At 39.7% G+C, this 26,035-nt stretch overlaps 2 protein-coding genes and 1 long non-coding RNA gene across 4 annotated transcripts; 2 read left to right on the top strand and 1 right to left on the bottom strand.

Annotated features, from left to right (window-relative positions):
* Positions 1 to 1,720: 1,720 nt before the first annotated feature.
* Positions 1,721 to 6,374, top strand: LOC111650964 (uncharacterized). The gene is made up of 2 exons (XR_002760469.2): positions 1,721 to 3,276; positions 4,884 to 6,374. It is a non-coding gene; the product is annotated as an uncharacterized LOC111650964 (long non-coding RNA).
* On the bottom strand, positions 6,288 to 14,677 carry utp6 (UTP6 small subunit processome component). Its single transcript, XM_023400920.2, has 19 exons — positions 14,434 to 14,677; positions 13,783 to 13,867; positions 13,634 to 13,675; positions 13,401 to 13,493; positions 12,906 to 12,953; positions 12,739 to 12,802; positions 12,405 to 12,523; positions 12,203 to 12,280; positions 11,944 to 12,025; positions 11,534 to 11,615; positions 11,237 to 11,415; positions 10,731 to 10,810; positions 10,462 to 10,539; positions 9,413 to 9,592; positions 8,366 to 8,446; positions 7,854 to 7,963; positions 7,622 to 7,688; positions 7,275 to 7,347; positions 6,288 to 6,896 (listed from the first exon to the last, which is right to left on the bottom strand). Exons 1-19 carry the CDS (start codon positions 14,523 to 14,525, stop codon positions 6,742 to 6,744), a joined length of 1,788 nt encoding a protein of 595 aa, XP_023256688.1. The 5' UTR covers positions 14,526 to 14,677; the 3' UTR covers positions 6,288 to 6,741.
* Positions 14,678 to 15,554: 877 nt separating this feature from the next.
* On the top strand, positions 15,555 to 25,563 carry suz12b (SUZ12 polycomb repressive complex 2 subunit b). Of its 2 annotated transcripts, none has more exons than XM_023400918.2 (17): positions 15,555 to 15,864; positions 16,113 to 16,257; positions 16,747 to 16,793; positions 16,897 to 16,961; positions 17,138 to 17,206; positions 17,437 to 17,486; positions 17,788 to 17,873; positions 17,978 to 18,209; positions 18,468 to 18,573; positions 18,667 to 18,772; positions 18,931 to 19,108; positions 20,380 to 20,465; positions 20,804 to 20,947; positions 21,569 to 21,726; positions 22,420 to 22,618; positions 23,314 to 23,393; positions 23,619 to 25,563. In XM_023400918.2, exons 1-17 carry the CDS (start codon positions 15,850 to 15,852, stop codon positions 23,929 to 23,931), a joined length of 2,079 nt encoding a protein of 692 aa, XP_023256686.1. In that variant the 5' UTR covers positions 15,555 to 15,849; the 3' UTR covers positions 23,932 to 25,563. The 2 variants fall into 2 exon arrangements, with proteins under 2 accessions (XP_023256686.1, XP_023256685.1); XM_023400917.2 differs by having other exon boundaries at positions 20,377 to 20,465.
* The last annotated feature ends 472 nt before the right edge of the window (positions 25,564 to 26,035 follow it).

The following is a 26,035-nucleotide window of genomic DNA, read 5'->3' as shown; positions in this document are numbered from 1 at the left end:
AGGATGCTAAATTCATTAGTGAGGTATGTACGGCATGCTAGGGTCAGGACAGATATAGAAACAGGCCTCCAAAACAACTTCTTCCCCACTTGACACACTTGTTCGACATAATAGAGTATGGCACTTTGTGATTTCTTGACAACTCTACTCTATTTTTTTTTTTTTTTAGTTTAGGTATGTTCACGTTGAGCTGTTAGCTTCCACAATAATGGTTAAAGTTTTTGATTAAATTGCTCATCTTAATTCACAGTGGGTATGAGAAATTCCCTTTTTATCGTGTGGTTTTTTAAGAGAAATTAATGAAAAATTTTAACTAATTCTCCTATTAAGTTTAACTTCTTTTTTTCTAATTTGGCCTGTTTTTGATGGAGCTGAAAAAAAATTGTTTTGAAAAGATTTATCAAGAACTGCACTGCAGAATTGAAGTTGTATCCATCAAAGAGAGGGCAACCTCTGCTCTGCTGCTGAAGGATGTTTCTCTTTCACCAGGCCCTATGTGAAAAGTTCAGCTTTGACTAATCAAAGGTTTTTAGCCAGTTATTAAGCAATGACATTCAAGGTTTGAACCTTTGAGCTATTTAATAGTTAATTTTACATTCATGTTTTTTTCATTTGGTGGTTGACCACCTGCAGCTGTTTGCTTTTATTTGTGTAATTTACGGTCTTAAATGCATCTATCTCATACATTTAACTTAAAGAAAATTAACTTATATACTATATTGTAATGTATAATATTACCTGTGGATTATAATGCGCCTATGGTATTTGATAGTGACTTGATGCTGTACTTTGTTTTTAGGCTCGACAGGTTCGCTTTTATATTCTCTAAAAATTATTATTGATTACATTATGTATCTGTGGTATGAAACGGTGTGTTTACAGACATTATCGAGCTTTGTAGTTAGACTTTACCATCTTTTTTTTTTTAATTTGCCGAAATTGTCGGTTTGTATTCTCCGTTAAGACCTCCCATGTCTTCCCTATCTCTTTCCTTTAAAAGATGAACGTGCAGCAGAAGTGTCCTGTCTATTATTTGGTGGTCACATGAGCCAGAAACTGGGACTTTGTAGGCCAGTTGAATTAATTGAGGACTCACCTTGCCCGCAAAGACCCAGCCTCTGACACACATCATCATCATCATCACCATCATCATCATCATCATCATCAACATCATCATTATCATCAGTCCCACCGCCGGGGACTCTGTGCGGAGGAAGGTGCGACCTATGGTTTCTGAAAATGTCTTATGTACCCAAAAATCTTACTTCCAGACAAGGTAATGAGGGAATGCGAATGGTTTAATCTGTGAACACGCTGATACATACCCGCTGATCTGCTGTCTGTCAGTATCTGGGGAAGTAGGTGATGCTGCCCAGTCGTTGTTACCTGCGTGCCGGGCAGGTGTCAGCATCCCATTGCCGTATGGGGACTTCGCGTAAAATGCGCCGACTGTCTGGTTGGTTGTCTGGCTGCCTGAAGAAGATCGCGTCTGCAAGCGAAGTTGAACTTCACCGTCCACCCACCGCCAGCACCACCGCCGCCCCAGTAATATCTGATCACTTGGTGTTGCACGCATCCCAAATTGAGCAAGATTATCCTTTTGGGGGTGGGGGGAACGAATTGTCTTTTGGAATAAGTCGGACAGTCCCCCTGGCCTATCTTTTCCCCTCTGCCCAAGGAGAAAAAAATATGTAGACGCAACAGTGTCGCGCCTTGTGCCAGTCTCCCTCCTCCCGCCCTCCCTCCTTAACAAAAAAGCTTCTGCGTTTCCCACCAAGAGATCCCCAGTGCGCACCCAGCACCCAGCCAGTCACCCAATATCCATTCCTGAAAGAAACAGCCGGGGAGACGAAGAGAGAGAAAGAAGTCTGCTGCTGCTGCTGCTGCTCCTGCTGCTGCTGCTGCTGCTACTGCCATGCTGCAGCCTCGATAATGTGAGCAGGATATTCCCAAACAGCTGGAAGGAGCTGATATATGGTGCTGCGCCCTCGTGTTGGGCCCTCCCCAAAATGGACCGGTGCTAAGTGGTAACCTGGTTATTTTCAGCGCGTCACTGGCTCGTCTCCAATTATAGGTTTCGGTTGGGGGCGCAGCAGCGTGGCCCCATATTTCCAATTATTCTGAAAGAGCACTACATTGAGTAATGTCCGAGCATGTGTGTTTGCCTGTAACTGCACACATTCCTGCAGTGTGTTGGCTCGTCCGTCCACATGCGCCACACAGGCCCGTGCGGCGCTCAGCTGCGTCTCGGGCGACTCCGAGGCGGCTCGTCTGCGGTTCTCTCAAGGTGTTCCCCTCTTTTATCGATGCTGTTCAGGAGGCTATATACATCCCAGGTTCATCACACCTCTCCTGTTTCCTCCCTGACCAGCAACATGTTAGTGTGCTGCGACGCCTGGTGGCGGTGACGTGACACGACACCTCATTACATGCATGTGCCAAACAAGCTTTACTGTTTTATTCAGATCACTGAGTGTGATCACGTGCAGCTGCACATCAGGGCCAATAGCAGCTGGATTCTGCTGGACAAATTTAATCAGTGGCGTCATTTTAGATTTTCTATTAAGTCAGCAAAGTGTAATGTTTTGTTTTATGTTATGTTATGTGTTATTCTTTATGCTATTTTGCATTTTCTTTTGTTATTTTGGCATTTTGAAAAAATGTTTTTTCTTCTGTTAGTTTCAATTCTGTTGTAATCTACTGTGATACTTTGCATTCTGTTCTATTCTGACGTTTCATTCTATTCTGTTCAGTTGGGTTCTATTATATTACATTCTCATATTTTCTATTCTTTTCTATTCTCTTCTATTCTATTGCCGGGGTCATGCTCCACTTTTAGTGGCTGTGACACTCCCATCAGTCAGCTGCTTCAATGTAGACAAGACGCTCACAATAATGCCGGAAATTGAATGATTTTCTTATCAAAATAAAATAAAAGAGTTGCTGCTTAGTCCTGAAGAACCCCTTATTTTATTTGAATAGCAATTTAAACCTTCTACGTGTTGTATTTTGGCGTCACACTGGTTTCATACAAATTTCTAAGTGCTTGGGAAATCTCTGTCACCCTATAGAAGGGCGATTGATATTATGTTGAAGGCATGTACCGGAAGCGATGCGTGTGATTTAGGCTGACTTGACGCCAAATAGCAATGTCCGACTTGGTTTCTATCAGGAACTGCCCGACTTCTCTTAAACAAAATTATTCATCACTTCATTAACAGCAGGACGGATGTTCATCATCATCTGCACCCTCGCGTTAATATCAGACACCCGGCGGTGAGTTCTGACTCCGGTCACAAACGTGTTCGTCGTAAAGCCTGTGCATTTTGATCCCTGTGCGCATCTTGTTCCTCAATTCCCCCTAACTCGGGATCCTGTTGCACTGCAGTCAGAGTGCTGTTTTTATATTGAGCATATCAAATGTCTAATCATGTGAATGCAATTGAGTATTGGACCAAATTTATTAATACTGACATGACGTCAGCATGGGAGTCAGTCGACCAATAGAGCAGAGGGAGAGGCAGGAATGTAAATACCCTGGCTGCTCGGGGCAGAAAGGCACATTAACAGTGGTTTTAACTTATATTAGTTGTTTCATATATGTTACATACATCATTTTGTTGCATACATTACTTTAAGTGACACTGTGCAACATTGGAAAGAACAGATAAGATATTATTTCTCTTACAAATTAAAAGTAGAAAAACAAACAAAAAAAAAAACACTTATTCACTTCCAAATCTGGGTTTTGTTTTTACAGCCTTGGTCTGGTATGACCAGTAGCTTATGGTGGCAAATGTTAGCTAAGGTTAGCTAACCTTAAATAGGTGTGGCTGTGCAACTGATATTGTGTCATTTAAAGACTCATGTCTACTAGTGTTACTGTAACACTGCTATTTTTAACATGTCATAGATTTGGTTTCAATGGTTTTATCACAAAAGTACGAATTAAAGCTACCACAGTGTACCTCATCAAGAGGCACGCTCTTTGTTTATTTCTCTCCACTTTCAGTCTGTAATGATATCTTTAATATAATCCTTGATATCTTTATAATATATAAAGTAAGAGACTCATGAAAATACCGGAAAGTATAGTGGAATATTAATGTGTCATTATTTTTGTAATTGCCACTTTATGGCATAGTTACTGCTGTTCTCCAAAACTTACATAGTCTCCCTTTAAGTAAAAGTAGTAATACCTTGGTGTAAAAAATACTCCACTAGAGGTTTGCATTTAGAATTGTACTCAAGTGACAAAATTTACTATTAGCAAAATGTTACAGTGTTATATTTATAAATATACTGTATTAAACTAGATTTTAATGTAGCAGCTGGGCCAGATGGAGCCAATTTTACCTACTTTGTATATAGAGTAGTTTAAAAATGCAATATATTTTATAAGATGATTACATGTTTTATAAAGTAAGTAAACTCTTTATCTAACTACAGTTATCAAAGAAAAGTAGTGGAAATATATTATTTGCCTCTAAACTGTAGTGGAGTAGTGGAGTGTAAAGAAGTATAAAAAGGACATGCTCATGTAGAACTTCAAAACTTACTTCAAAAATTGGTACTGCAAAAAAATACAGATAACGATTTGTCAATCGATTAATTGATTGGCAGAAAATGAATAAACTATTTTCATAATTAATCATTTAAGTCAGTTTTCAAGCAAAAATGATCCAACTTTGATTAGAAGTTTCACTTTTCCCACAGACAGTTCTGCATTTTTTTATTTGACTAACAATCTTCTGAGATGGAGCTCCCCTGGACCAAATGGTCTGCTCTTGGTTGTAGAGATGTGTCATCGAGGCAGTCACAATGCCCACATTGCTCTCTCCCTCACTGCACCATGTGTCACCCTCTTCTTTCGCTCTCTGTAGTGCAGTGGGGCCAGTAAGCACCGGATGCGGCCAGCGCCCGGCTGCAGGCGGCCCTCTCAATGGTCTCTCCCACCATGAAAGCGGTGGTGGATGCTGTATGGGCGGTGTGGAGCATCGGGGCCTCCATCTATGACTACATCCACACCAACGCCATGGAGGAGCGCATCCACACCCTGGAGAATGTCATCACCATCCACCAGTGTGTGATTGGGCTGCTGTCTGCTGGCGTATTGGTACTCTTCACCTACATCCTCTTCAAGAAGCTCTGAAGATGTGTGAAGGGGTGGGCCGGGGCTGACATGCGAAAAGTGGACCGACCCGATATGGACGTTGGAGTTTAACGTGGTAAAGCAAACACTGATCAGACAGACAAAGGGGAATTTTACACTTCGGGTACATTACAAAGGCTCATAAGAGCTGCAGGGTAAATGTAGTTTCCATGGGAAGAAACTGTAAGGAGGAGATGTAATGGGACCTAACACAATCTGGCACACTGTCGAGACGCAGCCTCATGAAAAAAACAAACTATTAATGATCAAAGCATGAGGTTTTAACTTTCTACTACTTTTTTTTCCCCAACATCTCTGCAGTGCCACCTTTTTCATAAATCTATCTTCGGGGAAAACAATCTGAAGTTCATGTGTTCTGTGAGTAATATAATGGTTGTGTAGGAGGTGAGCATGTGGGGCTACAAGGTCCAACTGTTTTTTAAAGGCTAGTGTAGATAGTTTTTATAGTGATGACATATTTTATGCACCAGTATTCAGTATCTTTACATTTTCATTTTAAATATAAGATTTAACACTTCATTTTAATGGTTTAAACACCAACAGAATTAATTGTTCCCTCCCAAAGCTTTATTCCTAGCCAGGTTAAGCATAAATAAAAGCGTATACAGCATTATACTTTTTCTGTTAACGTTTTGTTATATCCCACACCTGTTACATCACTGTTGGCACGAGTGCTATATAAAAGACAACATGAAGTGTCCTTAAAAACTGTAAATATGTTTTTGATGTTTGTAGCAGTATTTCTTTTATCTGGCCATTGAAAGTTTTTCATAGATGTGCTACTACCCCATAGTACTACTGCTGCTTAATATTTATGGTTTTGTTTTTGTAACATGTAACAGTTTAAGATTTAAGAGATGATTCTAGGTACTGACTGCAAACACTGGATCAACGTATGGTATGAAATGATAAGTGTCTTTTACAGGATAAAGGACGTTTTTGTCACGTTAACTTAATTTAACTTCACTTGCTGAGAGGACTGTTTAAAGAAGCGGTAAGTCAATGGAAACTACTGCCATAACAGTCCTGAGTTTAGAACAATAAGTGTATGTGCTGTGTGTATATCTGTGTACATTTGTAACTGTCCCAGAGGGAACAGAACAAGAGGAACACCTAAGGATGAAACACTGTTTTAATATCATTTTAACAGCAAGGTTGTTTTCTCAAAATGCCAAATAAATGTGAAATTCTTGCAGGTAAATTGCTGTTGTATAAAAAAAAAAAAGGAAAGTCGGTTAGAGTTGTAAAGCGCAGCTATAAAATAGTTCTGCATAAAACCAAAATCACCGGAGGAATTTCAATCTCATTTTAGAACACTTCTGAGAACACTGGGAGAACCACTGAAGAAGAATCGACTGTAAACTTCAGAAACTGCAACGCTGGGTTTCCACTTGAAGGCAATAAAAAAATTCATGAGAAGGCATAACACCAGTCTTCACCAGAACCAAGAGGAACAGCTGCTTCAACATCTTCAGCTGACAAACATCTACACAGTTGTTAAAACATTGGTTGTTGGTATCTGAACTAACAGGCCTCGAGCTCGAGTACCTGGACCTTGCGTAATCTACTCATAAGTGTCCAGTCTGAAGCAGAGTATATTTGGAAGTGAATCTCTCTACATTCTCCCCCTCCAGAAACTTCATGGCTCTCCAGTGGATCTTGCCACAGTTCTCCGGCCGTCCGCGGGGTCCCAGCTCCTCCTGGATGTACTGCAGCCACAGATCTTGAAGGGAATAAAAATGCCGGGAAAACATTAAGCTAAATTCTAACGTGGAGATGCACAAAGATGTTCTGATTGAATAATATGACATTCAACAAAAGGTTCTTCAACTTCCCATATCCCAATTAATACATTTTTCACTTTGTCCTAGAAACCTGAGACTTATAGTTTGTGTGAGAGTCAGTCTCTGTCCAAGAATGTACTTTCACTCGTCTTCTAAATACATCCAAACTGACAAGTATTTATATCTTATCTTATATTCGAATCATCTGACTTCGTTGTTCAATCATTTTTGGTGCAGTTTTGAAAAAGAAAAAAAAAAAAAAGACTAATACTACTTTTCCTTTTTTAGTCTTGTTCCTTTAAGGCATTTAAACTCACTGTCATCTGTTGTGCCAAACTCCTGTAGCACCCTCTCATAGTAGTCTCTCAGATTGTTCATCTTTGGAGTCTCCTGGACGAACAAACAACATTGTCGGCTTATCGGTAATACAAATAACATCAAAGTCTACCATCTTTCTTCAGAGTGTTTTTTTTTTTTTTGTGGCATAGTTGAAAGCCTTCTGAAACAGCTGCAGCAATGTGTCAAAATTAATCATTACAACCAGATCCATAGTCAGTGGCAGATCAAACAATGTAAAGAGTTCTAACTATTGTCAATGTGAATCTGTCCTCTACCATAAAGTTTTCAGACTCAAGTGTAGTTAAATAAGAGTTTTCATACATACTTGTTCCTTCTCGATCTGAATCATTCTGGTGAAAAAGGCCTTGGACAAGGGACGGTTTTCCTGTAAGCTACAGAAGAAGAAAGTTCTTTTTAGCTTAAAATCTACCGTTTCATCACAAGACACACTTTTTTGCTGCGTTTCCTTTTTTTGGGACCAATTAAAATGTGTATTCATTTTGTGTTATTTATCATTTGAATTGCGGACATGAGCAGACACAGTTATTTGTTTTTACCTTGTAAAGGTCTTCCTAGCTTTCTTGTAGCCTCCAGTGGAGTAGGACCAGTCGAGGTAGCTCTCTTTCATCTCCATGGCAACAGCCGCTACTGCAGACAGCAGACCTCTCTGGGAACACACAAGAAAACAAACTGTCTGCATGGTATTCTCATTTCAGAGGTCAAAACACTGAGCAGACATAAAGGACTATTGATCTCTTCCAGCTTCATCTCTAAGTATTTATCTGAAAATATGATGATGAACAGTACCTGCTTCTCCTGATTTCACTTTATCTCTATACATTTCTTTACATTGCACTTTTATAAGCATGGGGAAAACTGCTAATTAACTGCTCCTCTTATTGATAAAATTTAGTTCTAATGAAAACAATTACAAAAAGACATGTCATTATGTGCTGCTTTTACATTAGAAGAAATAAATAACTGTAAATGCTGTCAAAAGATATGGGCTGCAATGAGGGAACACTGTGCATTAGTTTCAAACTGACTGGGATGGATTCAGGTGGGCTACCTTGAAGATGGCCTCCGTTTCCTCAGGACTCTGGTTGGCTGCGCTCCACTGGACCTGCAGCTGCCAAAGTGGTAGACTCTCCTTTTAGAACAGCACAGGAGGGATTTAGCTGTTAGTTAGTTTCTAACAAGCATCTCGCTCTGCACAGATCACACTTGCTGCAGCATTGAATGGAGGTTTGTGTTGTCAGCGTCACACAATATCTCCATCACCTTTTTTTGTCTTAGAGTGAATAGACCCGTACTTGCAGATGTTGCTACTGTGCTTTCCCCATTACATGCGAAGATTTGAATGACTCTGTATCCTAGTGTAGCGTCAGAATGACAGATCACCTGGTTATGTTCTCATCTAGCAATTTGCCGTGCACAGGAGCACAGATAAATACAGCAAGATTTTATTGTTCGACACATCAGACATAAACCCCTGGGAGGTTTATACTATTTCCCAACACTTAAAGAGAGTGTTTATCTTGAGAGGAAAGACTTGCATAATGAGCAGTGTGTTGTAATCCTCCTCACACAGCTACTTCTCAGGGCCACAGTCTTGTGAAACCTCCAACACAACAATAACCAGCTATTCTGCTCGCTATTATAGAGGCCTGTGGCTGAGACGAAGCATTTGTATTCATGTAGCATTATACTGTGATGCACTGTGCAACAATGGCCAAGGTAAAGTGTGGGAGCATAACAAAATATAGAAAAAGGAAAATCATATTCCTTGGTATGTATTAAGTATGCGTACATAAGTATATGTATAAGTTTCATACATGTCTATAGCTTCTCCATTCAGCCATTTGGGGAAGTTAATACGATGGAATAGAGTCTAACTGGGCCAAGGACGTGGCCCACTTATACAGCAGTGCCTGTGTGTGTGTGTGTGTGCGCGCGCGTGTGTGTTTTCCAAGGATTATATCGGAGCACAATTGATGTGGTGTATGTGTTCAATGTAATCAAAGAAAACAACCAAACTTGATGTGATTGTAAACAAACTGTGTTAAGTCAAGTTATGTATGTATGTGTGTGTGTGTGTGTGTGTGTGTGTGTGTACCTTGGGATTAACATGTGTGAGAGCATCCTGGAATAGCCTGCCCATGTCTCCGCTCCCAAGCTGCATTAGCGTCCTCAGACTCAGGCTCCATGCAGACACCGACTGGCTGTAGCGCTGTGTGGCTGCCATGGCAACACTGGCCGCTCCCTCAGGGTCTTCAGATGAGAGCAGGATCTGCAGCTGGTCACATGGGGAACATTGTGTTGGTTGTACATTGTTGCACTGGACCTTTGTAACAGCTCGTTTAATATAACTTTATTTGGAAGTTAAATCAAGAAAGACAGTTGATTTTTCTCCTGTTTAAAACTTCTTGTCTTTATTATTCCAGTCCCATCTTTACTGGTAAATAAATACTACACAGTGTCACCACATACTATCTTAAGGTACAGTCACACTCAGTTTACTTTGTTTCGAATTATAGTTGAAAAAAAAAAGTTACATTTCTATATTTGTTAGGTTCACCCTGAAAAGTTAAAAGTGAAATCAGGATTCAGTCACACAGACTCACATATAACTTGTTTACCAAAACGTTTCGGTGGTGTTGGTGCCGAGGCATCTTCACATGAGGCAGCAGGAGGGCGCCAAGATGTGATCTGTGTAAAATTCTTTTATAAACTTATAGACAGTAGAGGGCAATATGGGGTGGCAGTGGCATGAATAAAACACCCGTGGCTTGGCCAAGACACCCACTTGTCTGCACAGTTTTTCTAATGAACTGTGTCTAATCTTGCACATCACTGGAGAGAGCAGTTTTATTATTCTTGGAGTAAGTAACTCCTGGCTTTCAGCTTCAGATGTTATTATTGTTCTCTTTCTGATCACAGCATCCATTTAAGTGCAGCAAAGTTACTTTGCCGCTCCTTGTGAACTGCACCAGAGACGCTTGAAAGCACCACAAAGCCAAACTAAACTAAACTTATGTAATAAAATACACTTCGTTTGAAGAGACAGTTGACAAGTCAAAACTCAAATGGAAGAAAGACAGAACCACGCAGACCTCGGGGGCCCCTGTGATTCCAGCTCTACATTTAATGAAGACATTATCTTACCCATTTCTTATAATAATCCTCCTTCAGCAGTGAGGAGTCGTGGGCGCGCTGCAGCACTCCCAGCAGCCTCTCTTGCCTCTGTGTCACAAACGCATTAACACACGTCAGGATTTACCATTTACACATCCACCTTCAAAAACACCAAAGCCACTGACATTTTCCAGTGTACATATAAAAATGTCTATCCTCCGGAGCAAACAAGCTGTCATACTGACATGAAATGATGAAAATAGGATGGATTCACTTTAAACTGAAAAATTATTCGTCACCTGTTCCTTTAGCTCTTGAACGTTGGTCTTTCTTTTCAGCCTTTCCAAGCAGAAGGCCACATAGCAAGACCACATGGGCTCTAGAGCGCAAAGCACACAAGCAAAGCAATGGTCTGTTACACTGGCACATCATGTTGTCAGTGAACATGTCAACAGTAAATTAATGAAGGGCACAAACAAGCTTCAGAGAGACAAATGTAAGATGTTTTAGAACTTTTTAGGCTGAGTGGATCACACAAAGCCAGACATACTTCAAATTCAGCGATGGAAATGAAAGTGACAGTATGTGCTAAGTAAACTCAGGGTAGAGAATTAATAAGTAAAATGAAGTTACATTACCACTACACTGTAAAGAAAATAATGTTTTTGTATTTTAAAACTAACACACAGAGGGAAGAAACCAACTGTATCAACTGTAATTAAGACTTTTTACTGCTTTCAGGTTATTTTCATACTTAATAAGAATCTGCAATGCATGTGTTTTCTCTGCATGTATGAGCTCCTACCAGTGTTGAGGCTCTTGACACCCTCCTCATAGACCTGGCAGCAGCGCTCCTCTCTGCGGTTGATTTCAGAGGCCCGGCCTTTGGCAGTCTGCAGCTCCTCTCCTGCCCCGGGAGCCTCCAGCTCCCTCTTGGCCATGAAATCCCACGTCAAGCTGTCCTCTGTGTAGTTAGTCTGTAAACTGGAAACAAGAGAGGGAAGAAGGTGCATTCGTGCTTAATGGTGAAGCTCTATTTTGAGTTCAACGATGCCGAATGTGCGTGAAAGAGCAGCTGTTAAAAAGTAAATAAGAGCCTTACTCTTGCAGGATGGAGTCCTGAAGTTCTTTAGTGAAGTCAAAGATGGCTGCGACGTTCAGAAGTGAGATGACAAATTCTGCGTCTGTGGGACAAAAACATCAGCAACACAGAGATAAAGTGAAGATGAAGTTGTTAAAGGAGTTTGGCATTTTGGGAAATACACTTATTTACTTCTTTTTTTTTGCAGACAGTTAGCTGTCTAGCTGTTTAGTGTTTGTAGAACAAACAGACTATATAAACTTACAATGTCCTCATGTGAATCAGAAAATATCTAATCAAAATATAAGTAATCAAGACAAAAAAATCTCTCCTAAGCATAATGGGTGCCATCTTTTGTACTTTGGTTTTCAATATCATTTTTTGTGCCTATGTTTTTTCACAGAAAAGGAAACTAATTTCAAAAAGCGTACCTTTGATTTTTCCAGTAGCATCTCGGTACACAACCTCAGCCAGTTTACCACTCAGGATCTCTGCGGAGAACTCGTATTCACCCTGAAAGGTGTGAAGAGCGGGTAATAAGGCAGTGAATACAAGGTAAGAGCTTCTGTGCATAGAGGGGTGTGTGTGTGTGTGTGTGTGTGTGTGTGTGTGTGTGTGTGTGTGTGTGTACTGCCTTGTGTTCATCATCTTTTTGCATTTCCCACTGTGCTCAATTTATGAAACACTCACCAGGTCCATCTCCGCCATCTCCAGCTCTTTCTTCTGCTTCCTCAGTTTCTCACAATGCAACAGCTCCATACGGAAGTACTGACAAAAATATGTTGGGAGAGAATAAAAAGAATATCGATAGAGGTTTCCTCATGTAAAATGTAAGACACTGACTGACATTGGGTTGAAAATAAAAACAACATATTTATTTTGCTTCTTTTACCTCCTGGTAGACCTTCTTGTTGTTTGGGTGGAAGCGCAGAGCCCTCAGAAACAGGTGTCTGGCACTTTCAGAAGAATTTCGATCCTCCAACTCACTCTTGGCGGCCATGATCCACAAAGCTAAAGAGGTAAAAATAAAGATAAAAAAACTGCTAATATATATTTGTAGGACACACTTTGCCTGAGCATGTTTTTTTTAAATTAATCACCAAGATTACATTTTCACACGTACATTTATCTGTATTTTAAAGAGAATTAAAAAAAATAATAATAATAATAACCCACAGTGGAGGTATAAATGGGAGTTAAAACTGTTCCAAAAGCATCTTCTGTACCTGGTTTGTCAGGGTGGATGGCAAGCATGGCTGAGAACACCTTGCTGATCTGTCCCTTGGATGCCTGACGATCGAAACCCAGAAGAGATCATAATTAGAATGAGAGGACACTGTGTGTTTGACCTGACTCAGTTGTATTTACAGCAAATGATGAGTTGTTTACATACCCATTTCTTACAGAAAGCAACATGTGAGAGCCAAAGCTGCACATCATCCTGTGGGAAACAAAGGCAAGTGACTCACTTCATTCATTCATTCGCTCACTCACTCAGTATAGAGTAATCATAAACCTTTACACACTGTAAATGTTCTATGAATATGTTTTTCTTTGGGAAACCAAAATAAAGCCATATGTTGTTTTTTAGGTTCAGGGGAGCATTAAATTTACAAGAGCTCTTTCTTTACCGGCCATATTAGTTTGTAAAAAAAGCCTCATCTGTCACATTAATGTCAAGTGATGATTCTCAGATGCATTTTAAAACTATAATACTGATTTAAAGAAAAGAAGTTTCACTAAAACTTGAAGCCAAAGCAGTTAGATTTAGATGGTTTCTTTTAGAGGATGAATGTAGCTAAACTGTTGTTAATTTGATGCACAATGGATGTTGATGTTAGAAATGAAGCCTTAACCCCTAGTGCAAATAATATTGCATATACAGTACCTTCCACTTATTTGTTGCTCTTCTGAAGATACTATTTATTCTATGGATGACGGGGAACTCAATCTCTTCTTTTTTGAACTGGTAGTGTATGTGCTGCAAATGAAAGATTAAACACAGTCAAATGATGCGACATTAACTGAAAGCACCAATGAAAAGGCTGCAAGTGTATACTCAAGCTGCTGCACTGTTACATGCATGTTACTAAATACACATCTTCCCTAAAGGCCACTTACCACTCTTCTCTTCTTGATCAGCTCTAATACGTTGATTTCGTACTGTAATTAAACAAGATTTTGGGATAAGCATTTTGAAAATGATTCTTTGCCGTCATGTATTTTTTTACTTAAAAGGATGAACAGCTTGCATGACAATGGCACTCTACCTGAATGTATGCAATGAAGTCCTCTTTGTTTACGATCAGCCTGTGGAGCTTGTACTCCAGGGCCGTCGCTCTCTTGATTATGGATCTAAAATAGTGAAAAGAAACATGTTAATCATCTTTGCTGGACATAGTACGCACATTCCTGTGAACAGAGCTTGTGCCAAGTCAAGCTTCATCACAAGAAATAAAAATACTAACATGGCCAAAAGTTCTCAAGCTTGTGTTTTAGAAAGAATTAAGAATTGACCTCTTTTCATGGGACACTAAACCCGAAAACAGAGTATAGTTGTTGCCATTCTGTTGAGAAGATGTGAGACCAGTGATTGCAGACTTGAGTCAGCCTGAATTATTTACTTAAATTAACATACAGTTTCACACAGTGTTATTCCATCGTTTATTTCCCTTTAGATTCACTGATATTTAATCTGTAGCAGTGAGGTCATTGAGAGAATAACAAGATGACAAAATGGATGTCAACTCTCATCTCGCTGTATTACTGTCCAAAGGTTCCCACTTCTCTGACAGATGATGCCCACAACAGCATACTAAGGCCCTCCCTGTGACAATGTCTTGTCACATAGTGGTGCGCTGTCCACTGGTTTGCTGTTCTGTTGAAAGATAGTGTCTGTAAAGCGTTTGATGTTGTCTTACTTGACTTCTTTCTTGGTGAACAATCCCACTCTCTCCAGCTGCTCTAGCTCAGGGATTCTCTCCTCAATCCGCTGCTGAACAATCTCCGCCATCGTGTCCACGCAGCCTTCACGGGTTCAGATTCAGCGATGTTTAAGTTATTAATGGTATTAATGTCCGCTTTACATTGACATAAACGACTTCAGGCAACGAGGCTGAGTCTCTCGTCACCACACATGTGTACCGAAGTTGTGATTCGCTTCTCTTCCGGTTCCGTCTGCAAATAGTTCCGTCGGGAAACATGGTCTAAAGTGTGTAAGTGTGTAAGTGTGTAAGTGTGTAAGTGTGTGTGTGTGTGTGTGTGTGTGTGTGTGTGTGTGTGTGTGTGTGTGTGTGTGTGTGTGTGTGTGTGTGTGTAAAATATAATAAAAATGTGTTTATTAGATTTCATCTGTTCTACCTGGCTAGTCCATGTACATGTACACTGTATGTTTTGGGTGGCCAATACACTATTATCTTCACTAGAGAAAAGAAAAAAAAAACATAAGAAACACAAAAAAGCATTATAATAAATGTTTTTAAATGGCATTAAATATTATATTACTTGCTTACGTGGATAGACAATGAAAGCCTACACCATGTACTAAGACAGACAGACAGACTGATAAAGATAAAGTAAATAAATTGTAAAGGTATGTATAATTTAAGAAAAAATTAAGATATAGCCTACCCATACCTATACTGTGTGTAGTAATATAAGAGACAATAGCCATAAAATCATAAGGTCACTATCACTCGCGTAATTGCACGACAAAAAAAATAACACATTTCAGCTCTTTGCTGTGTATTGCAGATTGATTTATTGCATAACTTATAAACATATAGAGCCATTTGCAAATTGTTGTTTTTTTTTTCATCACATCCATGGCAGCAGAATGGAGATGGAGTATATTCAATGGATGGACATCGGTAAAGTGCAGTATTAATGAGAAAGTTTAAGCTGCGGAGTCGTCTAGATGTGAACGCTGATAAACTCGATTTCCCGCAAAATCACAGAAAGCGAGAGCGGGTTGTATGTCATCTCCGGAGGGCAGTGTCCAATCACAGCACTGGATTCTCTCAGCGCGTCTCCCATTGGCTGTCAACTGACTACTGCTCTGTTGTTCAGTACAAATTGAAGGAAACCACACCGACAATAAATTACAGCCAGATAGTCAATAATTAGATCCAAAATACTCAAATCATCTCTGAGTATTAACGCTATCTGTGACAGTTGAATGCGGGTGGACCTCAGGCGTACGGAGGTTTGTTTTCTAGTAAACCATGCTAGCTCTGCTAGCTAACTAGCCAGCGTCTCGTCGCCTCCTCTTCATCTTCATGGGTTTCTGCTGTTGAGTCTGCCAGGCTTGTGCTGGAGGCAGCGAGGCTAACAAATTAATGCCATCAGCCAGGGTGGGTTGCCTTTATTTATTCCCAATGTTTACCACATACCGATTTTGAGCTTTTCGTTAACAGTAGTGAGAATAAACGAAGTGAATACTACGCTGAAATACCAGGCTAGCTAACATGTTAGCATTGTGCTTTTAGCTGAGCTAGTTAGCTTGACTGCTAACGCGAGTATTTGCTAAGCTAACTTGTTGTACTGCCACCGGTTGTTGTGTAATAATTTATTGACTAACGTGTCGTTGTCTCCCTCGCAGAGCTCAGGTCATATTATGAGTGGGGCAAGTTGCAAAGCTAACGGCGCTGTGTACCCTGCCTCATCAGCAATGATGAACTCTGTGAAGAAGCCGAAGATGGAGCAGATTCAGGCCGACCGTGAGCTGTTCCTACAGGCCTTTGAAAGTGAGATATCTCCCCTCATTACTTTGTAATGCAGCTTTTCTGTTTCATTAACACGAGAGGAATTTCTCCATTCTCTCACTAAGCATTTAGACACCTGCGTAACTTTACTGTTACTTATTTTGTTATCAATATCTGGTTTTGGCAGACAGGCCTCCATAGTTTAACTGGCTATGTAAAGGGAGCCTTAGATAATGTTTGTTATAACTAAACAACTATCATGATAACTGTACTTTGTATGCAGGTATCAGACTGAATGACATAACTTAATAAAGACCGGTATTTTTTATGATCTGCTCAGATTTTCTAAAGTTGGTGGGTGTTTTGCTATAGAACTTACCACCTGTTAACACCCCATGCTTTGGCATGTGTTTGTAATAATTTGGCATAGTTTCTCAGATGCTGACACAGAGAAATTGAATGAGCAGGTGATGGAGGATTATGTCACTGTCTATATCAAATGTCACAATAATACCTCTTCTCTATTTTCAGAACCCACTCAGATATACCGATTTCTTCGCACAAGGAACTTGATTGCAGTAAGTAAATTATTCAACATATCTTTTTAATGAGTCATTTATTGATTAGTCTGCCTGCTTTAAATGAGTGATTGAATAATTAATTCCTTTTTTCCCTTTTTAGCCCATATTTTTGCACAGGACGCTCACCTTCATGTCACACAGAAACGGTCGAACAAATGCCAGGAGGTAGGAAATCTTGATGTGTTTTCACTTATCATTAATGAACAGGGTTCCTTGTGTTGCACATAAAGATGCACCTATTGAGTTTTAAAAGATAATTCATATCTGAAACGCCTATAATCGGTCACAGTATAAATGAATTAATGTGGAACCTGTGTGCCCTTTTAATCCTTCCTCCCCAGAAAAACATTCAAAGTGGACGATATGTTGCAGACAGTTGAGAGGATGAAGGGAGAGCAGGATTCTCCAAGGTAACACAGCTCTGTAAGAGTTGATGTGATGCCCCTTTATTACTGGATACTTTTAAGGACTAAAATATTAAGATAAAACCATGCAGACACAATTTATGTCTCTTAATTTTGCATTGGTGGTTTTATTAATAGATGCTGTTCAGATGTTGTTCATTCAACCATTAATATTAACAGCTGGAGCACTTGATATGACCCAATTTCACCTGTACATCTTTCTTTTGGCTCTTTAGCTTGTCTTCACATCTACAGTTAACCTTCACTGGGTTCTTCCATAAGGATGGTAAGCAAGCTTTATTCTTCACCAACTGTTTGTGTTTAGTATATTTTTGCAAGGGGAAACACTCACAAATGCATAGAAAGTAGTAGAGTAAAGACTTGTTTTCCTTTAGTCATGCTGGAACAAGTTGTAAGTGCTGTGTTGCCACGAGACCACCCAATGACAGTAATAACATACTTAACATTTGTGTTTGCCTGAAGAAAGAAAGAAACACTCATACTAGTGACAAAAGTATATTGGACATACTTTCCTTATCAGCAATGTGGACAAAATTAGTGATGCTAAACTCTTTGTTCCAATACAGAAAAGCCATCTCAGATTTCAGAAAATGAACAAAATTCCGTGTCCTTAGAGGTGCTACTTGTCAAAGTCTGCCATAAAAAACGCAAGGTAAAGTAAAATATAATTGCGCCAGTCTCTCACTCTTCAGCTCATCTGATGTTACTTACCAGTGATTGTGTTTGTTAAATTCTGTCTGGTTATTTTTCTTTCAGGATGTCAGCTGCCCGGTAAAGCAAGTGCCTACAGGTAAAAAGCAGGTGCCTTTGAATCCTGACAGTAACCAAACCAAGCCTGGCTCCTACCCTTCCTTACTGGTTTCCAGCAATGAGTTTGAGCCCAGCAACAGCCACATGGTGAAGTCCTACTCACTCCTGTTCAGGGTGTCGCGTATAGGGAGGAGGGATACTAATGGTCTGGTCAACGGAGAAGCCAACGAAAACATCGGTAGGAATTCCACATTTAAGCATTTTGTGTTTGGTTTTTGAAAAAGCACAGTTTGTTTTGGGGTGAATGATTTTAACAGTGCATTTTGGTAGGAGCCACTGGCAAGCTGCTGGTTGTGAGGACCCGTTCATTCTCTGGGAACATCATCTAAAAAAATAATGATAGATGTAACAGAAATAGTTGCTGGTTGAATGATTTTTTTTTTTTTTTTTCACTCTAATTTACTCTATTTTTGTATTCTTATTTTTTTGGGCACAGATGTAACGGATACTCCTAGCAGAAAGAAGAGGAGTTCCTCCCATAGAGAAGAGGGCGAGACCACAGAGACATATGTTGCACAGATGACTGTCTTTGATAAGAATAGGTAAAATTTTGTGACACAAGTTGTAAAATATTTCCTTTTTACTGTTCCTTTGACTTTATCCCTGATTCATGTGCGCTGATTTGTCCTCTTCAGGAGATTGCAGCTCCTGGATGGGGAGTACGAGGTGTCGATGCAAGGGATGGAGGACAGCCCTGTGAGCAAGAAACAAGCCACATGGGAAACCATTCTTGATGGGAAGGTAGGATGGGTTTGTACATGTGTATGCTATCATTTGTCACATCTGACTTATGTAAACCCGTGAATTAAATACCAGCTTCCTTACTTTTGCCTGGCGTTGTCGTCTCTACACCGCCACGTAATGTCACTGACTGTTTACACTGTATGACTGTCCCACAGAGACTGCCACCATTTGAGACATTTTCTCAGGGACCCACATTGCAGTTCACACTGCGATGGACAGGTGATGCCAGCGGAAAGTCCACTGCCCCTGTCGCAAAACCTCTTGCTACCCGCAACTCGGACAGCTCCAGCCCCATGGAGACCAGGACCAGCAACCACCGAGCTGCCCTCATGAGTAAGTGAAGAAAACACCATAGGGTAGCTTGAATTTAGTTTGAAGACCTGGCTGATTTGAGAAATATGCTGTTATGTGGAGGATTTCTATCAGTATTCTTGAGTGGAACCATCAGTTTTTACAAAATCATTCATCACATCTTGATTTACATTTAAGAGCAGGAGGCAGAAAACATCCACAGACGATGAATGATGGGAGGGGACATAAACGGTTTACTATTCCACCTTCTGCTTTATTAAAAGTACTTTGTAACTGTTCATAGTGAACACTAAACAAAAAAAGATTTACTTAATGCCAGATTCTCTGAGCAAGGCTGAATGGGTCATGGTTCTGAATATTTCTTTCTTTTTTTTTTTTTCTTTCTTTTTTTTTTTTTTTTTTTTTTTATAAACCCACCGTGGTATTTATGTGGGATGGTCTATTTGTAACTGAATTTGGCAAAATGTACTCTGAGTCATAACTGTTGAGTCCCTTTCAGACATGTACTTCCCTGCATAAATGTGCTGACAACTTTACATGTTGGTGTCAATGTTTGAACAAGGCCCTGAATCACTTTTCTGTAGAGGTCACAATGGTTATCATACTAGTCTTTTGTTATTTCAGTTGATATGTATGAATATCCAGCAAATGCCTACATACAACATATAAGCAAATGAGAATTAAACTGTAATTACCAATCAATCATTTAACTCTGTTTGGGTTATATGAAATGGGCTGCAGAATTCAATATATTACATCTAATAAATTATTCAATTTGCAAGTGAGAAGTGGGGTCTGGGTTACTTCCAGCTCGATGGTCTTTGATTTAACTGCAAAGTAACTTTTAAAATCCATCACTGATGCAACCTGTCAGTGCTTCCATCTTATCATCACATTGCAACCATAGTTCTGCAGCAGTACTGTTGTGGCAGTGGGAAGGAAATTAGGTTTTCATGCTCCTTCTCTAGTACCAAATGGCAAATATGACACAAGCATTGCAGCTCCGTCTGTAATGGTCATGTCATGTTTGAACGGAGCCTTTATGGAACATTTACATAACGTGTAGAGACCTACAGTCTTTTTTTTTTTTTAATGCCAAAAAGCCATCACTTTAACAGTTAGATGAAGAAATGTTACAGATTCCATGTCTGAAGGGGACTTCAGAATTTCAAATCTTGATGTTAATGGAAAACAATGCAGTTTTCAAATACATGTTGAATGTATCAAATCCACAGAATTTGTTATTTGGTGATTCTCCAAGAATTAACTTCTCCATCTGTTCCCGTCAGCAGTGAAAGAGTCAGTCAGCACAGACATTCAGACGAGGAAAGAGCAGGTCCCGTGTGAGCCGCGGCAGAAGCTACGTATATTTTATCAGGTACACCACACAATAGTAAGGAATACATCTGGGCCTGGGACACTGATTTTCAACAATCCTTTGGTGAGGTGGCTGAACAACAAAATGTCTTTGTGGTCTGCTTTTTTGCAGCCATTTTAGAAAATGATTTGAAGTACTGTCACATGTAATCATGACTGATATAGTAAAATAACCATAGCTTACACTATGAACTGTTTTGACCCTGTTAGGTTGTGGTTACCAAATGTGACAGTAACTGTGAATATATGCAGCAATGTTAGAATCACCCATTTATATTTGCTGTAGGTTGTCTTTCTCTGGTTCACCTGTAGTTACTAATGTGATTTGTTCTTGCTCAGTTCCTGTACAACAATAACACACGGCAGCAGACAGAGGCAAGAGACGATCTTCACTGCCCCTGGTGTACACTCAATTGCAGCAAACTCTACAGCCTGCTTAAACACCTCAAACTCTCCCACTCCCGCTTCATCTTCAGCTATGTGGTAAGGGGACAGGGTGTTTGTGTGTCTAAGTTTGTGTGTTTGGGCAACTCATGCGTACTTTTAAGACACCACACCTGATTTCAAGCGATTTTTAAGTTTATGTATCATAATCAAAGATGCTGTAGGGTAGCTCTCATCTGCAATGCTTGAGTGTTTTTTAAGCCACAACTTAGTAAAAAGCAGAGGATGCATGATACTGTTTACTGGGTGGAGCTCCTCAGGCGAACACACAGTGCGAAGAGAAATGTTAAATAGTTCAACATTTTAGGAGACACTGTTCTAATCACCTGTCCACACAACAAAGGGCAAGTCGTATTTAACAAGGTTCCTAGGAAAACTAGTCTATTCCCAGGTACATTTCTAAATTGCACAGCCAGTTTCTGCTTGTTCTCTTATTTGTGTCCCTCCCTCCCTAACTCTCTGATAATGCTTTTGGCATCCTTCTCTGTGTGAACAGACACTTTTATTCAAAGCATGTTATGGCTTATGACCTTTGAGAAATCACACTTTTAACCTTGACAGTAAGTGCCAGATTGAGCAAAACTATGCCCTCTGTTTTTATGCTGAATACAATTTCCTTTAGAAGTCCACTAATCTTTTTTTTTTTTTTTTTCTCTGCAGCCTGACCCGAAAGGAGCAAGGATAGACGTGTCCATTAATGAGTGCTATGATGGCTCATATGTTGGTAACCCTCAGGACATCCACAGCCAACCAGGCTTTGCTTTCAGCCGCAACGGCCCGGTCAAAAGGACTGCTGTCACCCACATACTGGTTTGCAGGTAAACATGTGACCTTTTTTTCAACAGCAGTCTTCATGTTCAAAGTCGAGGCATGTCAGAAAATGTAATTAACTGATTTTAAATGAATGCTTTAATTGACTTTTCATTGAGTCTAGCCTAATGATGAATTTGTAATCAGTTCAATTAGCTTTAATGAACTGTTCATGAGCGATGAGTTGGGTTAAAACCGATTTAAAACAAGGATAGTGATGCATCTGGCAAGAAGGTGACCCTAAACAGATCAGTTTTACTCTGTCAGCAGGTTTCTCATACTGGTGCATTAATTAATTAAAAATAAGTGTCTTAAATAAAAGCATGAAAACTCAAATTTTGGAGTGATAAAAGTTTCCTTGCATATTTTTTGTAAGACTTGGGTGAGTGATCTTTGTTTTGTTGATGGCGCACAGTAAATTGCATTCTATAACAACTTGTGCAGCATCACTCATTCGTTTTTACCCAAAAGTTATTGTGTGTATAGCATATTCAAGCTGAGAGAGAGGTGTATTTCTTTGTTTTTCATTTGTGATGCATACCAGAACAGACCAAAAAATGAAAAGATCAGTACTGAGGTAACTGAAGGGTCAGTATATGTAATATAAAGAAGGGAGAAAAAAAAAAAAAGAGAATATGAAGATTTGAAAATCTGGAATACATAGTGTATATGCAGGGTTTATTTTCTCCCCCTTCCACTAGGCCTAAGAGGACCAAACCGAGTCTGTCGGAGTTCCTGGAGTCGGAGGATGGAGAGTTGGAGCAGCAGAGGACCTATGTCAGCGGACACAACCGCCTCTACTTCCACAGTGACAGCTGCATGCCCCTGCGGCCCCAGGAGATGGATGTGGACAGCGAGGATGAGAGAGATCCAGAGTGGCTCAGAGAAAAGACTGCCACGGTGAGAAGCCATTACTTCAGTCACTTTGGCTGGTTTCACTGTTGAATAAAAATGAAGCACCATTTATAAGGAGACACCCTTGAAGGTCCAGAAAGCTGCCAAAGAGGAAAATTCTCATTTTATTACCACTTATTGAGGCAGCAGCTATTGATGCAAGTAACAAAGAGCCCAGTAATGATATGTAACAAAGGAAAATTTGAAATGAAAATTGACAGAGGTAAGGAAACTTCAACAATCAGACCAAATAAAAATGATTGTTTGCAAGTGTTTCTGAGGAGCCTAGAGAATTTTTTTAAAAGGGGAAAAAAACATAAAAATAAAGCTTTGGAATACAGTTCTTTTTTCTTTCTGTGTAGGATTACCATGGCAACAAAGAGTCAAAGCACTTGGGTTGTGCCTGTTCCCCATAAATATCTTAAAGGTGCTCAGAGCAAAAACCGTTGCCAGCACTTCTTCAGCTTGCTTTACACCCATACACAACATTTTTTTTTTCATCAGTTCAGTATTGATTTTCTCAACCCGCTGAGATTACTTGCAATAGAATAAGTTTCAGTTTCACTGTCAGGAAACAGAACAGGAAATGCCTAAAATGAAATCATCAGTCTTTGTTGTTTTACTGGCTGAGATGACAATTTGTTCATATCGCATCAGAAGAGTATCAAAATTATTATTATTTTTTTTTTTTTTACTTACAGCAACTGGATGAGTTCACAGATGTCAATGAGGGAGAGAAGGAGGTGATGAAGCTGTGGAACCTGCATGTCATGAAGCATGGGTATGTTCTATATATCACTGGTAGGCATTACCAGACCCTCATACAGTGTTTTATATTTCAGCAATGTGATAATTGTTATAAAAATATTTTGTTTTTATATTGTATATATGGTTGTGTTTTTGATTAACTTGCCTAAACTAAGAATTTCTTGTTGCTATGGGAAACTATTATTACTAAGAAATCAAGAACATCTAGAAGTTCACTCATACTCTATTTCCCCTGCAGGTTCATAGCAGACAACCAGATGAATCAGGCCATCATGCTTTTCGTGGAAAACCGTGGTGCTCACATCATCCGCCGCAACCTCTGCCGTAACTTCCTCCTGCATTTAGTCAGCATGCACGACTTCAACCTGGTGAGCACAGCCACCATCGACCGTGCCATGGCCCGTCTGCGGCAGATCCAAGAAGAGCTGCCGGACACTGAGGAGGAGCAGCAGGACCAGACTCTGGTACCAGCAGGAGCCTGCAACGGCAACGCCATCACCTCCAGTGGAGGGAAGCAGGGCAAGAGGACAAAAAGCGCGCTAACAGACTGATGCAGGCTGGATGGATGGAACAATGATTGTTGGGTTTTTTTGTTTGTTTTTTTTTTTGTTTTTTTTCTTCTTCTTCAATGAACATTACCAACCATTTGGTGCTTAGATAGGTGGGAGAAATGGTCAGTGGAGGATCTGACCTAAAGCAGACCAGTATACAAGGTAAACAAGTTTTTGGAACTTGAGGACTGAACCAAATATGAACAATATAAAAGTGAATCACCCACAGCTACACAAACCAGGAATTTGAGGACTGGATGATGTAAGTTGAACCTACTTAATATGCATTTTGTAGGAGCCACTGAAGTATCTGTGTTTGGGTGAGAGAGTGAACAAACTGAGACTCCTCTGACGTGGCACGACTGCCTTTGGTATGTCCTTGTTACAGACAACTGTATCAAGACTACAGTTAAAACTGTACTGGTAACATTGTCACTCTTGATTATTTGTACACATACACAATATTGTTGAAAACTTATCCTTTTAGCTGATTATTTTAGCACTTGGTGTTTGTATTTAGAAAGCTTACCTTGAATTTTTTTTTTTTTTTTTTTTTTTATATAAATCATGCTGCGCCAAATGATGAATGCAGCTTTTCCACTATCATCAGTGGAGAAACGTTAGTGGGTTTGATTTCACTGTTGTGAATGACATTTAATTTGAAAGGTTTTACAGTTAAGAGAACATCACGGTAAAAATCTACACTTGGCATCAATGTCTGGAGTATATAAAGCCTGTAAAGCTTGTGTTAGGACACCCAGATGGATTGTGGGTTTTGCTGGTAGGTTGCCATGACGATAGTGTTATACTGTAAGCTTGGATCCTGGACAAGAGAATAAATTGAGATTTGGGTCCAGGCTAAACTCCTACTTCATCACCCCCTAAGCCTTTTGGCCTGCATTGATCATAGCTCAAGGAAAGCCAGGGAAATGAACTTTTCTGAATATTTTCTTTTTCCTAAGACTTACTGAAACAACCAGCAGCACATCATCCCATGTATGGTGTAGAGTGCATAGCACTGAAGATATAAAACTCAACAGTTTTCTGATGAAACAGGCACCTGTTTTTCACATTTGGTCATGTTGTTTTTTAACATGGGTTCTGAGTATCAGTAGCTGATTGACAGAAATGTGTATACATGTGATCAAATCAAATGTTTAGCTGTGCCCTGCTCTGAATCCAATAATTAACAGATTGCTGGGCTTCTCTCAAAGCAATATGCTGTTTATTGGATGGTTGGGTCTGTTCTGTTAGGTGCAGTTTATGCCAAAGGGGAATATTTTCATCAGTCTCTTAGTTCTGTGTATTTTTTTAGTATATTTTCTTTTGTTCATTCCATAACCAGTTTTTAAAAAAAAAAAGAAAAAAAAAAAGCAGTAGATGTGTTTTGTAGTGTGCACATAAATAGGTGATCATCACCGTTCATTATTTCATCAGACTTCCCTTGTGGACAACCAAATTAACAATATATATTTTTTCTCCCTCCACTGTTCATAGAGGGTTTCTGTATTCATCTGGAAAAAGGGAGACATTCACCATTGTTGTCGAAACACCCTGTTAAAAATTGTGAACTGTACACTCTGGCTAAGGGGATTTTTATATTTAAAGAAATAAAATACATTTGACCTTTTATTATTGGTCGATTTTGGACATTAGCCATCATTACACTCTCTATTGTGGTCTCTGCCTTGTCATTCTAGTTGTATAATAACCTGGTCTGAATAATACCATTCCATCCAGGCTTGAAATCTTATAAAAACCATTCATGCACCCAAAAACTCTTTTTTCACATGTAGAATGAAGCATTTTCTTTTTCTGTAAAATACAAATGACAATGGTTGAAGAGATGACCAGCTGCAGGTTACAGTCTGAACATGAAACTCATTTGTTCTGGAGTGCTTCAACCTGTCCTTGTCACCAGATTGAGTTTGCTCAGTTTATTCGAACAGGCACATCTCATTGAGCACATCCAGAGCTTGAGAACAATGAAGTAAGTTACCCTTGAGTTGAGACTATTTTGTCAACAAGGTAAAGAATAAATTGGCAAGATGTAGTTAGATGTGTCACATGTTTGGTAATTATCCTGAGGTTTTATTGAAGTGTG

Source organism: Seriola lalandi, unplaced genomic scaffold (assembly GCF_002814215.2).
Source record: "Seriola lalandi dorsalis isolate HSWRI2012SDOR001 ecotype SW California unplaced genomic scaffold, Sedor1 jcf7180002053069, whole genome shotgun sequence".
Classification (NCBI taxonomy): domain Eukaryota; kingdom Metazoa; phylum Chordata; class Actinopteri; order Carangiformes; family Carangidae; genus Seriola; species Seriola lalandi.
Note: the sequence above shows the minus strand (reverse complement) of the source record. Positions and strands in the feature narration are given on the sequence as shown.